This window comes from Henckelia pumila, chromosome 1 (genome assembly GCF_033568475.1).
Source record: "Henckelia pumila isolate YLH828 chromosome 1, ASM3356847v2, whole genome shotgun sequence".
Lineage (NCBI taxonomy): Eukaryota > Viridiplantae > Streptophyta > Magnoliopsida > Lamiales > Gesneriaceae > Henckelia > Henckelia pumila.
Window position 1 is genome coordinate 56,136,726 of NC_133120.1, and position 12,665 is coordinate 56,149,390.

A 12,665-nucleotide genomic window follows, 5' to 3' on the forward strand; every position below is an offset into this window, starting at 1 on the left:
GTAATCCCTGCAATTGCGCATCCAATGCCCAGGTTGTTTGCAGTGAAAACAAACATCGTCTTTCTTGTCGGTTTTGGGAGCATTCAACAGACTCTTTTTATTGGGTTTGTTTTTTCGGGTTGGAGCAGAACGCTTCTTGCCCTTTCCTTTAGTCCATTTCTTCGCACGAGACGAAGAGCCAACTAGGAGAACTGGTTTCTCCTTTTTCATGGTTTCTTCAATGAAGTAAGCATGTTGACCAACTTTTCAAAGGTGGCCTCAATCTTATTCATGTTGAAGTTTACCACAAACCCATCAAATGAATTTGGTAAAGACAATAGCAGGACGTCAACTAAAAGCTCATGGGGAAGTACCATGTCAAGGCTTACCAATCGCTCAATATACCCAATCATGCGGACACCATGCTCATGAACCGAAGTCCCTTCTCGCATACGTGCAGTCATGAGTGCTTTTACAGTTGTGAACCTTTCAGCTCTTGTTTGTGCACCATACAAATCTTGTAGGTGTAGGTGAATGTCAGCAGCATTCACATCATTCTCAAATCGCCTTTGTAATTAATTTGACATTGAAGCCAACATATAGCACTTAGCTTTAAGATCATGGTCCCACCACGTCTCAAGCTTCTTCAGCTCATCAGGGCTGATGTCCTTAGCCACCTCTTTTGGAGGTGCTTTTGTTAGTACATATGTTAACTTATCCGACGCAAGCACGATTTTTAGGTTTCTTAGCCAATCAGAGTAATTTGGTCCAGTAAGTTTTTTTGTATCGAGGATAACAGATAATGGATTGCGATTAGCCATATTCAAAATTTTAACTGAAAATGGAAACAAATAAAATGTTACTGATTATTTAATCAATTTAATAAGACATAAAATATGGTCTTTTATTTTATGAATTACACTCCTACTATTTTTGACATTTTCACCACCCTTTAATGAAAACGAGAAATCATATTTTCTCAGTGAGAACATGAAGTCCACTTGACTAATTTTGATCCCTGAATAATATCAGCCGATCTCAATTCCCAAAGGTAGTTTCCAATTACATCCAATGTAACCTTCATGTTATTCGCCTCATGATTATATATGGCCCAATAATATGACGCCTCATATAAATTTAATGTCAGACATACCCATCAATTTGAGTTACTGTGGATGGTCCCATAAGATCCCCCAATAATATGAGCCGAAGTCATGGGAGTTCTACTTAACTCACATCACGTATGTCAGTGGAGGTCACATCTTTCCGATGTCCAAGTCTCCCCAATAATATGAGCTAGACCTGACCATGGGTAGCGTTCATCATGCAACCACTGTTGATGGAAGGCAGGAATTATTAAGCAATTTAATTTTCCCTTTAATGGTCTTGATATAAATTTTGAATTGTATTCAAAATAAGGGATTTTATTTTTAAAATTTATCTCATCTTTTGAACATTTCAAAATCGTGCCATGTTTGTAGTATGTTGCCGGATTCATGCAATTTTGTTATAGTATAACATACATACTAATTTACTATATATATCGCATATATATCATAAATATTTAGGATGATCGATCACCGAGAGCTATGTCGATCCTTGTTTTACCGAGACAAGGATCTAGGTCATACCCTAGGTAATGTAGGTATGCAATGCAATTCTATTACATTGTTTAATTTATTTTACATATCTTCGGTCTTCAATCTTGATCATTATTTCCATCGCCTTCGAGCTTCCACTATTTCTAATGTCGTACATTAAAAATTCCATGGCACATAAAGGGATACATCACAAGGGGTGGGGATTGAGCCATAAAACAAGCTCATTATGTAATGATAATTCATTATTACAAAACCGAATGAAAAAAAAATGATAGCATTTACCTAGAACATTGGTCATGGCTCTCGATCATCCATGGTATAATAATAATAATAATATCATATATATTACCGAATAATTAAATCCAATTTAATTATTAGAATCAAGTATAATATCACTCATGTGAAACTATTTCACAAAAATTTGCACAAAAATATTATTGTTAATCAAATCTAATTTGATTAAACATCACACATCAAATCAAAAATTAATTAAACAATTTAATTAATTTTAAATTGATTTATATGTGATTAATTTTGAAAAATCATATTTTTCAAAAACACTTGATGTCAAGTTCTACGGGCATAAACGTTTTAACCCAAACCGGATGTCATACGATCGTATCGTTCTATCCATTGCTTCAATGAATTGTTGAACCATTCAACAATAATTATTGCCAAATACACCATCACAAGAACAATAATATATTAACCAAGCATAAACAAGGCAACAACATTTTTAAAAAGTTTGAAAAAAAAAATTCAGCAACTATAATTTGCTTGTTGTTGTGTTTTGGCTTGTTGTATTACATTATTTTCTTTTTGCATATCTATCAACCAACCCATTAGAGTGTAAACATCACTCTTTGATAGTAGATCTACCATATATTAAAGTTGTTCATGAATGATGAAGTTCACAACCTCATTCCTTCCATAACAACTCAAATATTTAGCAAATGACATTCATGTGTTTCTATGGCATATCATTTTGTTTCATTGACTTTCAATGCAAATGGATCTGTTGGTTGAACACTTAAGTGTTCTATAGAAATTTTCAATGGTGTTTTAGCATGAGGAGAGTCAATCCAACATACCCTCATAACCTTAAAACCGAAATCAAGTGCAAGGAAGTGCAAAGATTTTTCTGCACAACAAAAACAGATTTTTGTTTGGAAGTTTAGGTTGTTTTCATGACTCCTCCATCACCTATACTTGCTTATTAACATCTTAACAGCATGTTAGGTTGTATTTAATGTCATCAAAGTGGTCCATAGTTGTCCAACACCATAAAACCGAATTCAAAAGGAAACAACATGACAATAGGTTCATTTGACAGCAGAAATTTCAGAATGTATGCTTGTGCAAGTGAGTGATGTTTAGCTTGCTTCCACAAACCATACACCAAGGGATCCTTACAGCTCTGACACCACTAAAGGATATACATGTTAGGACATTCCCAAAAAGCTCTTGTATGCTCAAGATCAAGCAAAGGCAGCGGAAGAAAAAAAAACTTTCAGAAACAATTTCTGGTTTTCATAGTTGAAGCTTACTTGAACATGTGTATGGTTTGTGCAACTTATAAAAATAAAAGAGGGATTAAGCTTATACCTTCAAGTGACAATCACTTGTGATGGACACCAACTTATTCACAAAAGAATAAGCTCTTGAAGTGTCTCCTAATCCTGCAAGTGACAATCACTTTTGATGGACACCAACTTATTCACAAAAGAATAAGCTCTTGAAGTATCTCCTAATCCTTAAGCAAAACAACTACACAATCTGAAAAGTTTTCTACACCAAAATTCCAGCAGCTATGTTGTGATGTTATGCTTTGTTCTTGGCTTGATTCACTTGGATTATTCTTCAAATCAAGCCCACTACTAGATTAGAGTTTCCTCTATGGTTTTGCACTAGAAAAGCCAAAGAAATTTTCGAAGAGAATGGGATAAGAAGGACAAGAACACAAAACAGTTTTCTGCACTTGTTCTTCTTTCAAGAGATGCTCCTTTTTGGAGTGTTTTGATTGTGTTGATTATATTGAACAATCAGAAGTGTCATATACATCAACCAACATGGGAAACACTCTTTTAATGTCATTGAAAGAGTTGTCCATCAATAATAGAGAATGCATGTGAGTTTGTTTCCCAAACATTAATGCAAAACATGTGGCAAGTTGGAAGACCACAAAAATCTGCATACTACAACATTTTGGGGCTATTCTCTTGTAAGACTTTGCATTTCATATGGATCACAATCTAATGGACTTGTCATACAAGGTCCAATGCATAATGAGCTTGAAAAAATTCAAGTCCATTAACTCTCACTTGGGCTTGAACAATTCAAGTTCAATGATTTTAAAGTTTCTAAAATAAATGGAACACTTCTATTTATTTTATAAATTTCTCTCGAATTTTCAACGATTGAAAATAATGAACGTTTAATCCAATTAAATGTTGGTCGTTAAATTCAACCATTAAATTTAACTATCTCAACGAGATTCTCAAATCTAGTAATTGTATGACCCTCAATGGTTCAGGGATACAACTAGCCATGGGTTCACAACCTTTGTGATTCGGAATAACATTTATTCATTATGCGGACTTACCCTTCTTGTCCCATTCAATAGTCAACTATTGATTATTGAACGTTATAACAATTTTGATTAGACCCATCGAATCATGGTATGAGCTCCTAGCAACATGGCCCCATGATTCCCTAGGTATCACTGATAGTGCCTGCAAGAACCAGTGGATTATGGTTAGCATACTGTATGGTCTCTTCATCTCATATATCCCGATTGAATCAGCAACCATTGGTATATCGAGAGTTGCTTATGATTCAATAACTATATTATATCATCTTGGATAATGCATAGTGGTATTGTATATGCAACTAGAGAAACCATTTTCCTAAAGCATATATCATGCTCTGGCAGAGACTGAATACACTATCATTTCCTCAAATCATATAGGATCCACATTTCTCAAATGTGTGGTGAATCTCCGACGACAACCACTGACTCTCATGTATGTCATAGCTACACCCAACCATACCACTGTGGTGCTCTCCTGGAGCCAGTAAGATGATCAAAGTGTAGTATTAGTACATAGAGCCTAGTGTTGTCCCGGGTCATAAGGACTAATGGTGTACAACCATAATCAGGACTTCATCCACTCGAAAAACTGATAACCACTTGGAAAGTCCTACAAGGGTAGTTCTATGAACATATCCTATGTGTCACCATCTGTATGCTTCAAACACCCTATGTCCATTACCAATGAAACGTGGTACTCCACATCACAGATGATAGTCTCAATCTTAAGCGACCCTTATCCTTCTTTTGGACGGCTTAATCGACTATGAACTATGTTTAGAATATACAGTGGAATAAAGATGTGTTTCATTACTACCATCCAATGATGTCTCATCTTTCATGTACTATAGTATATTCAAGGTCTTTATCAATGCAACTTGCATGGGTATAGAGATAAAGATTGCCATATATATAGAAGATAAATTGTATTAAATAAAGATTATTTTTACATAGAGTCAATAATGTCCTGCCAACAGTTGGTCTTATGGGCACCCACTCTAACATAAACAACCCCTCATACTTTTCTAAAGCATTGCCCTCAATGCTTCAGAGACACAAACAAACATACACATGACCAACTAAATGAGAACGAACAAATGCAATGCAAAACATAAACAGGACTCCCCTGGTCTAGTGCGGTGCGGAGGCATCAGGATCCTCCTCATGGTACTCCAGAGGCGGCAGCACTTGTTCGGAAAACTCGAACTGGAATAGTGGCACTTGATATGAGGGGGCTGGAGCAGCATACTGGAAATGGAATGGAGGCGGATATGGCACCGCAGCAGGAATGGACGAGGTGTCGAGCTGCAAATGAGTGGTAATACCACTGAGGAGAGCATCCATCCTATTAAAATTGGTGGTGTCAGCAGCCATAAACTCATTTTGGACATGAGCAAAAGCAGTAGGCTCATGAATGGCCTCAGGAAACGGCCTATGACGGGGCTGTGGTGGCGGTGGTGCAGGAGCGGTACTAGAGCTCGCTAATCCTGTAACGCCCCGTTTTTATCTTAAATGAGTTTATTTGAGTTAATCAGAGATTACAGAGTTCTCGAGCCGATTTGTTTTTGATCAGGGTCCTTTTTGAAAATTTTGGAAATTTCAGGGACTAAAATGCAAATATTGATTTTTTTATATATTATCTACACTTAGAAATTGATTGGGAAATCTTCATCTTCCTCCCCAAACCGTGAAGCACCATTGAATCTTGGGGAAACGCCTTTCAAGCTTTTCCAATCTCGGTTTCCGGTCGATCTGTCCGTTAGAAATTATTTCTGAAGGCAGATTATCGATCACGACAACGAGAACTTCATTATATCGTAAGTTCTCCTTCGATCCGACGCATTCTAGTTTTTGGATGTTGTTAGAATCATTCTAGATTCGAGTATGTTGTTCTCTACAGTGTTCTGATAATTTATTATCTGTCGGTTTTGAAATAGAGCGACGTTCGAAATTGTTATGATTTTTGGAAGCCATTTTCGAAAGTTTGAGTTTTGAGATTTGTTAGGATGGCCTTGTTGTTGTGGTATTAGCATTGTTATGAGATTATATCGCTATTGAACTGCTGTCTGCATTGTCAATTTGTTCAGTTATAGCCGTTATGCCGCCGGTTTGAGTTTTAGAGATTTGAACCGTTTTTGGGTTGTTGGACTTTTGCTTGAGTTGAACGTTGTTGTAGATCACTTTTTGTCTCCATACAGATTCGTTTGGAGTTTGTGAAGCCAGTGTTAATCAGCCTTTTGATCGTCAAGAGATTGGACGAAGAACGGTAAAGAGATTCGCCTTGAACCGTTGTTGTTGTTTAGATTGTATAGCTTTTGATACAATCTTTTGTTGTAGCTTAGTCAGAGTTGGAGCTACTGCATTGAAAGGTAAAAGCAGTCATCGTAGCGGGATAGCATACTCGGGACTGTTGGTTCTCGAGTTTCCCTTTTTAAATCACATATTGCATCGATACTTGTTCTAGCAAGTGGAACTTGTATTTGGTTGATTGATTGAGTTTTGTTATGTGGCTTAGGTTTATGTTTCTGTTATGCATTCATCTTGAGCCTACTTTGATTTCAGCGGGCAGAACCGCCCTTTTTGTTTAGACGTTTGGGAACTATGATTGAGTGGCCTAGGTTGTAGTATTTCGCCTAGTGCTAGCATACTCATTATGGTTTCTCAAAGTCTAGAGGAGTGGGATACGTGGCACCACCTCGATTGGGAGAGTCGGTGAGTCGTTACGTGATCTCATCCTCGGGATACCAAAAGCAGAGCAGTACTCCCTTGTTTATCAGAATTGATATCCTGGTTTTAAAGACATGCATATCATTAGCTTCGACTTGAATAGGTTGTTTGATAGCATGTTGTATATTCATTACTTGTTATGTTGTTTTTACTGGGAATGTCATTCTCATCGGTTTATCCAGCTGTTGCTTTGTTTTGTATGTGTACTTTGCAACAGGTGGGGCAGGACCAAGTCAGCGAAGGCCTGGTTAGCAACAAGAGGGAGAGCTAGTAGTGAGACTCGGTTTAGAAGTCGTGTCAGCATGTCTACCTAGTTGTATTTGAACATGTTTAGATATCAAACTTCGTTATATTATTGTATTGTTTATGCGAGCTGTGTTGAAAGTTTGTCGTTACAAATCCAATACTTTTGAGCGGTTGTGTAACCCTAGAATTTCATGTATTAGTTGGAGAACTTGTGATTGTAATGCATGATAAAATGTTGTTGGTTTTGGACTCAAGTTCTAGCATGATTTCTGCTGTTTTTGCTCTGTTTCTGTCACCGCTCGTTGCGGATCGAGCGAGGGCAAGCTGTTCTGTCCTCTGTTTCAAATTTTTGGTGACTCGCTCGATCTGCAAGATATTGCGGATCGAGCGAGGGCTGAGTTTTTTGGGCAGTAACTTTGGCAAAGTTGCTCGCTCGATCCGCAAGATCATGCGGATCGAGCGAGGCACTGTTTCAAAAAAAAAAAAATCTTATTGCTTTTAACCTTTGGTTATTGTATGCCTTATTGTTGTTTAATCCCGAGATTAGTTGTTTGGAATCGAGGTCTCACATTAAGTGGTATCAGAGAGTTAAGATTCTTGGTCGAACTAGAGTGAGCGGGTAGATCGAGTCTGCGTGTATTGGCTCCTCGCATGTGTTTGAATTATTTTAACTGTGTACTTAATTCCATGCGAGCATGCTTTATTATTGAGAATTGTTGAATTACATGGTTATGTGATTTAATTTATAAAGCATGATCTACTTGAGATATAACTATTTCTGTTATCGACTGGTATCCGGTATTCCAAGCAGTTGTAAGGGCACTGATTGTAGCGATTGAGATATCTCGTGTCCTAACCTTTGATTATTAGATGGGTCCTCGTCGAGTGATAAACAGAAACACACCGCCAGTTATCCCTGCAACTGAGCAAGCTAGCACTGAAGTTGATCAGTTGGATGCTTCAGCAACGCCTATGGAAACCTTGCTGAAGAGGTTTCAGTCTTTCAATCCGCCGTTGTTGTTAGGTTCAGAAAATCCAGTTGACTGTGAAAGTTGGTTGGATGATATTGATCAGCTGTTTCCATTGATTACACAGATGACCGCAGAATCAGGTTAGTCATTCATCAGCTACGTGGGGTTGCTAAGAGCTGGTGGATCATGACAAAGAAAGCAATAGAGAATAGAGGTACGGAAGTTACTTGGACTCTTTTTAAATCTGAATTCTATAAGCGGTTTTTCCCTATCTTGTACCGTAAGGACAAGGGAGCAGAATTTGCCAATTTGAGACAAGGGAATCTGAACATCGAAGAGTACGTTGCCAAGTTTGATAGTCTATTGCGTTTTGCACCACTAATTGCCGGAGATGAAGAAGCTAAGGCAGATCACTTCATAAATGGCTTGAATCCTGACATCTTCACTTTGGTGAAAACTGCTAGGCCAGACAACTTTGCGGACGCCATGAATCACGCAAAGGGAGCAGAAGCAGGCTTGTGGAGGCAAAGAGGTAATCAGGTGGCACCTCAGCAGCAGAGGCAGTATCAGAACCAACCGTCTCAGTATCAGAATAAACCATCTCAGCATCAGTACCAGTAGCAGAGGTATGAAGGTGGTAACAGTGGGGGAAACAGAAAGGATCAGTACAAAGCGAGAGGTAAACAGTTCAAAAGATAGGGAAACAGTTCTTCTAGTTCCAGTGGCTCCAAATAGTTTGGTTCAGGGCAGAGTTCTGGATCATCAACCTTGTACTGCAGCAAGTGTAGAGGAAGGCACTCACTGGATCAGTGTGTGGGAGTCTTTGGTAATTATAACACATGTCAGCAACCGGGACACTTCTCTAAGGTGTGCCCTCAACGTAACAGAGATAGAGCTCAGAGTGGGAGTTCGTCTAGACCTACAGTTCAGCCGGAGAGGCAGTCGTCTGCAGTGCACTCTTTCCAACCTCAGCAGCAACAGAACAGATAGGGAGGTAGTACCAGTGCAAATCAGCCTCCGAGACAGCAAGCACGAGTCTTTGCTCTGACAGAGGATTAGGCTCAAGAAGCACCTGACGATGTTATAGCAGGTAACTGTTCGATTTTCGGTTATTCTGCTCATGTCTTGATAGATACAGGTGCTTCCCATTCTTTTATCTCTGAGAAATTCGTATTATTGCATGCTTTGCCAACTGAATTGTTGCCTATAGTAGTAGCTGTTACTTCACCTTTGGGTGGAAGAATTGTTTCTGTCAGATTAGTCAGGAACTGTGAACTGTGTTTTGAAGGAAATTTGTTAAAATTCGACTGTATTGTACTTGGACTGTCAGATTTTGATTGTATTGTCGGGATAGATGCTTTAACCAAGTACAGGGCGACAGTCGATTGTTTTCTGAAAGTTGTCAGGTTCAGACCTGAAATGGCAGACAAGTGGAAATTCTTTTGTAAGGGTTCTCGATCTAGAATTCCTTTAATTTCAGTGTTATCTATGACTCGTTTGCTGCAGAGAGGTGCAGAAGGATTTTTGGTGTATGCAGTGGATGTACTGAAATCTAGCCCAGCGTTGGTAGATTTACTAGTGGTTAAAGAATTTGCGGATGTATTCCCGGAAGATGTTCCTGGATTTTCGCCTATTCGAGAAGTCAAATTCAGTATTGACTTAGTGCCAGGTACTCAACCTATTTCAAAAGCTCCTTATCGTATGACACTTGTTGAATTGAGAGAGTTGAAGGAGCAGCTTGAGGATTTGATTGCCAAGGGATACATCAGACCTAGTGTATCGCCTTGGGGTGCTCCTGTTCTATTTGTGCGGAAGAAGGATGGTTCTATGCGGCTCTGTATCGACTACCGCCAATTGAATCAGGCTACAATTAAGAACAGGTATCCTTTACCCCGAATAGATGACCTTTTTGATCAGCTGCAGGGTTCTTTTGTCTACTCTAAGATTGATCTGAGGTCAAGTTATCACCAGTTGAGAGTGCGAGAGGAAGACGTTCCTAAGACCGCATTCAGGACGAGGTATGGTCACTTTGAGTTTATAGTCATGCCATTCGGTTTGACTAACGCTCCAGAAGTTTTTATGGGTTTGATGAACCGTATCTTTCAACGTTATTTAGATGAGTTCGTCATTATCTTTATCCATGATATTCTTATCTACTCGAAGAACCGTACTGACCATGCAGAGCACTTGAGGACCGTACTGCATATTTTGCGAGTTGAGCAGTTGTTTGCCAAGCTGTCTAAGTATGAATTCTGGTTAGATCGAGTTGTCTTTCTCGGTCATATTATTTCTGAAGATGGGATTTCTATCGATCCCAGCAAAATCGAAGCGGTAATGAATTGGCCTAGACCTACATCAGTACCTGAGATCCGAAGCTTCATGGGTTTAGCTGGTTATTACCGTCGTTTCATCGAGGGTTTCTCGTCTATTGCTAAGCCAATTACCCAGCTGACTCAGAAGAATGCGCGTTTTGTCTGGACTTCAGATTGTGAGGCTAGCTTTGTTGATCTAAAGAGGAGACTGACCAGTGCTCCGATTCTTTCTATTCCGAAGGGTACTGGAGGTTTCACAGTCTATTGTGATGCTTCTAACCGAGGCTTGGGTTGTGTTCTTATGCAGCATAAGCATGTGATAGCGTATGAATCGAGACAGCTGAAACCGCACGAGACCCGTTATCCGATTCACGATATTGAACTAGCTGCGATCGTCTTTGCACTGAAGATCTGGCGTCACTATCTTTATGGTGAGTCTTTCGAGATCTTTTCTGACCATAAGAGCCTCAAGTACTTATTTTCGCAGGCAGAGCTGAATATGAGACAGAGAAGATGGTTAGATCTGTTGAAATATTTTGACTGCGAAATCAAGTATTATCCCGGGAAGCCGAATGCAGTTGCAGATGCCTTGAGCCGAAAGCTTTGTTCTTTATCTCTTTCTACTATTGGTGTTTCTCAGTTGATCGATGATTGTTGCACTTCTGGTTTAGAGTTTGAAACAGATAGGGAGACTATCAGAGTGTTTGCTATTCAAGCCGAACCGGAGTTGTTTGTTGCAATCAGAGAAGCACAGAAGTCTGAGCCGAGAATTCAGGTTTCAGTAGAGAAAGTCAGATCTGGGCATCAGTCTGAATTCCAGGTTAGAGATGACGTCTTGTTTGTGAATAATCGTCTTGTTGTGCCAGATATTGCGGAGTTGAGACAGCGTATTCTTCAAGAGGCTCATTGCAGTCGGTTCAGTATTCATCCTGGAGGTCGTAAGATGTACAACGATCTGAAGAGTCAGTTCTGGTGGAAGAGAATGAAGAGCGACGTAGCGAAGTTTGTATCTCGGTGTTTGAACTGCCAGCAAGTAAAAGCAGAGCGGAAGCGACCAGGAGGTCTTTTGCACAGTCTATCTGTACCTGAATGGAAATGGGATCACATTTCTATGGATTTCATCACGAAGCTACCACGATCCGTTTGAGGATGCGATGCTATTTGGGTAGTGATCGACCGATTGACGAAGTTTTCTTGTTTTATTCCGTACAGGATGACGTATCGTCATGATCAGATGGCTGAGTTGTATGTTAGCAATATTGTGAGATTGCAGGGTGTGCCGAAGTCGATCGTTTCAGACAGAGATCCTAGATTCACTTCGCACTTCTGGCATAGTCTTCAGGAGGCACTTGGTACTCAATTGCATCTGAGTACAGCTTATCATCCTCAGACAGATGGACAGTCAGAGCGGACTATCCAGACGTTAGAGGATATGCTGTGAGCGGTGGTGCTAGACTTTGGCACTAGTTGGCAGGATTCTTTGCCTCTTGTCGAGTTTTCTTACAACAATAGCTTCCAAGCGAGTATCGGTATGGCGCCTTTTGAGGCTTTGTATGGCAAGAAGTGCCGATCTCTGCTGTTTTGGGATGATTTGTCCGAGTCACCAGATTTGGGGCCGGAAATGCTTCGAGATATGGCAGAGCAGGTTAAGATCATTCAGACCAGAATGAAGTCAGCTCAAGATAGACAGGCGAAGTATGCGAATGTCAGACGTAGACCTCTGAGTTTCGAGCAGGGAGACCGTGTTTTTCTTAAGATTTCTCCGTTCAAAGGCACTGTCAGATTCGGTAAGAGAGGGAAGTTATCTCCGAGATTCATCGGTCCGTACGAGATTCTCGAGAAGATAGGCGAGCTTGCCTACAGACTTGCACTTCCTCCGTCTTTATCTGGTATTCACGACGTTTTTCACGTCTCTATGCTGCGAAAGTATCATCCAGATCCTTCTCATATCCTTCAGCCTGACGAAGCCGAGTTAGACGAGACTCAGAGCTACTTTGAGCGACCGATTCAGATCCTTGATCGGAAGGAGAAGCAACTCAGAACCAAGTTGATTCCGTTAGTGAAAGTGCAGTGGAGCTGTCACGGAGTCGAGGAAGCGACTTGGGAGACAGAGTCTGACATGAGACAGCATTTTCCAAAGTTATTCGGATGACGTGAGTTCTTCTTACTGTCTTTAGTTCTTTATTCTATCTTATGAGTTGTGGTTCTCGTTGATTTCGAGGACGAAATCTCTTCTTAT

The 12,665-nt window shown here is 39.8% G+C and overlaps 1 protein-coding gene across 1 annotated transcript; it reads right to left on the bottom strand.

Moving 5' to 3' along the window:
- Positions 1-206: 206 nt before the first annotated feature.
- On the bottom strand, positions 207-800 carry LOC140862940 (uncharacterized). The gene is made up of 2 exons (XM_073265973.1): positions 610-800; positions 207-546 (listed from the first exon to the last, which is right to left on the bottom strand). The coding sequence occupies exons 1-2, from the start codon at positions 798-800 to the stop codon at positions 207-209; spliced, it is 531 nt and encodes a 176-aa protein (XP_073122074.1).
- Between the last annotated feature and the right edge of the window lie 11,865 nt (positions 801-12,665).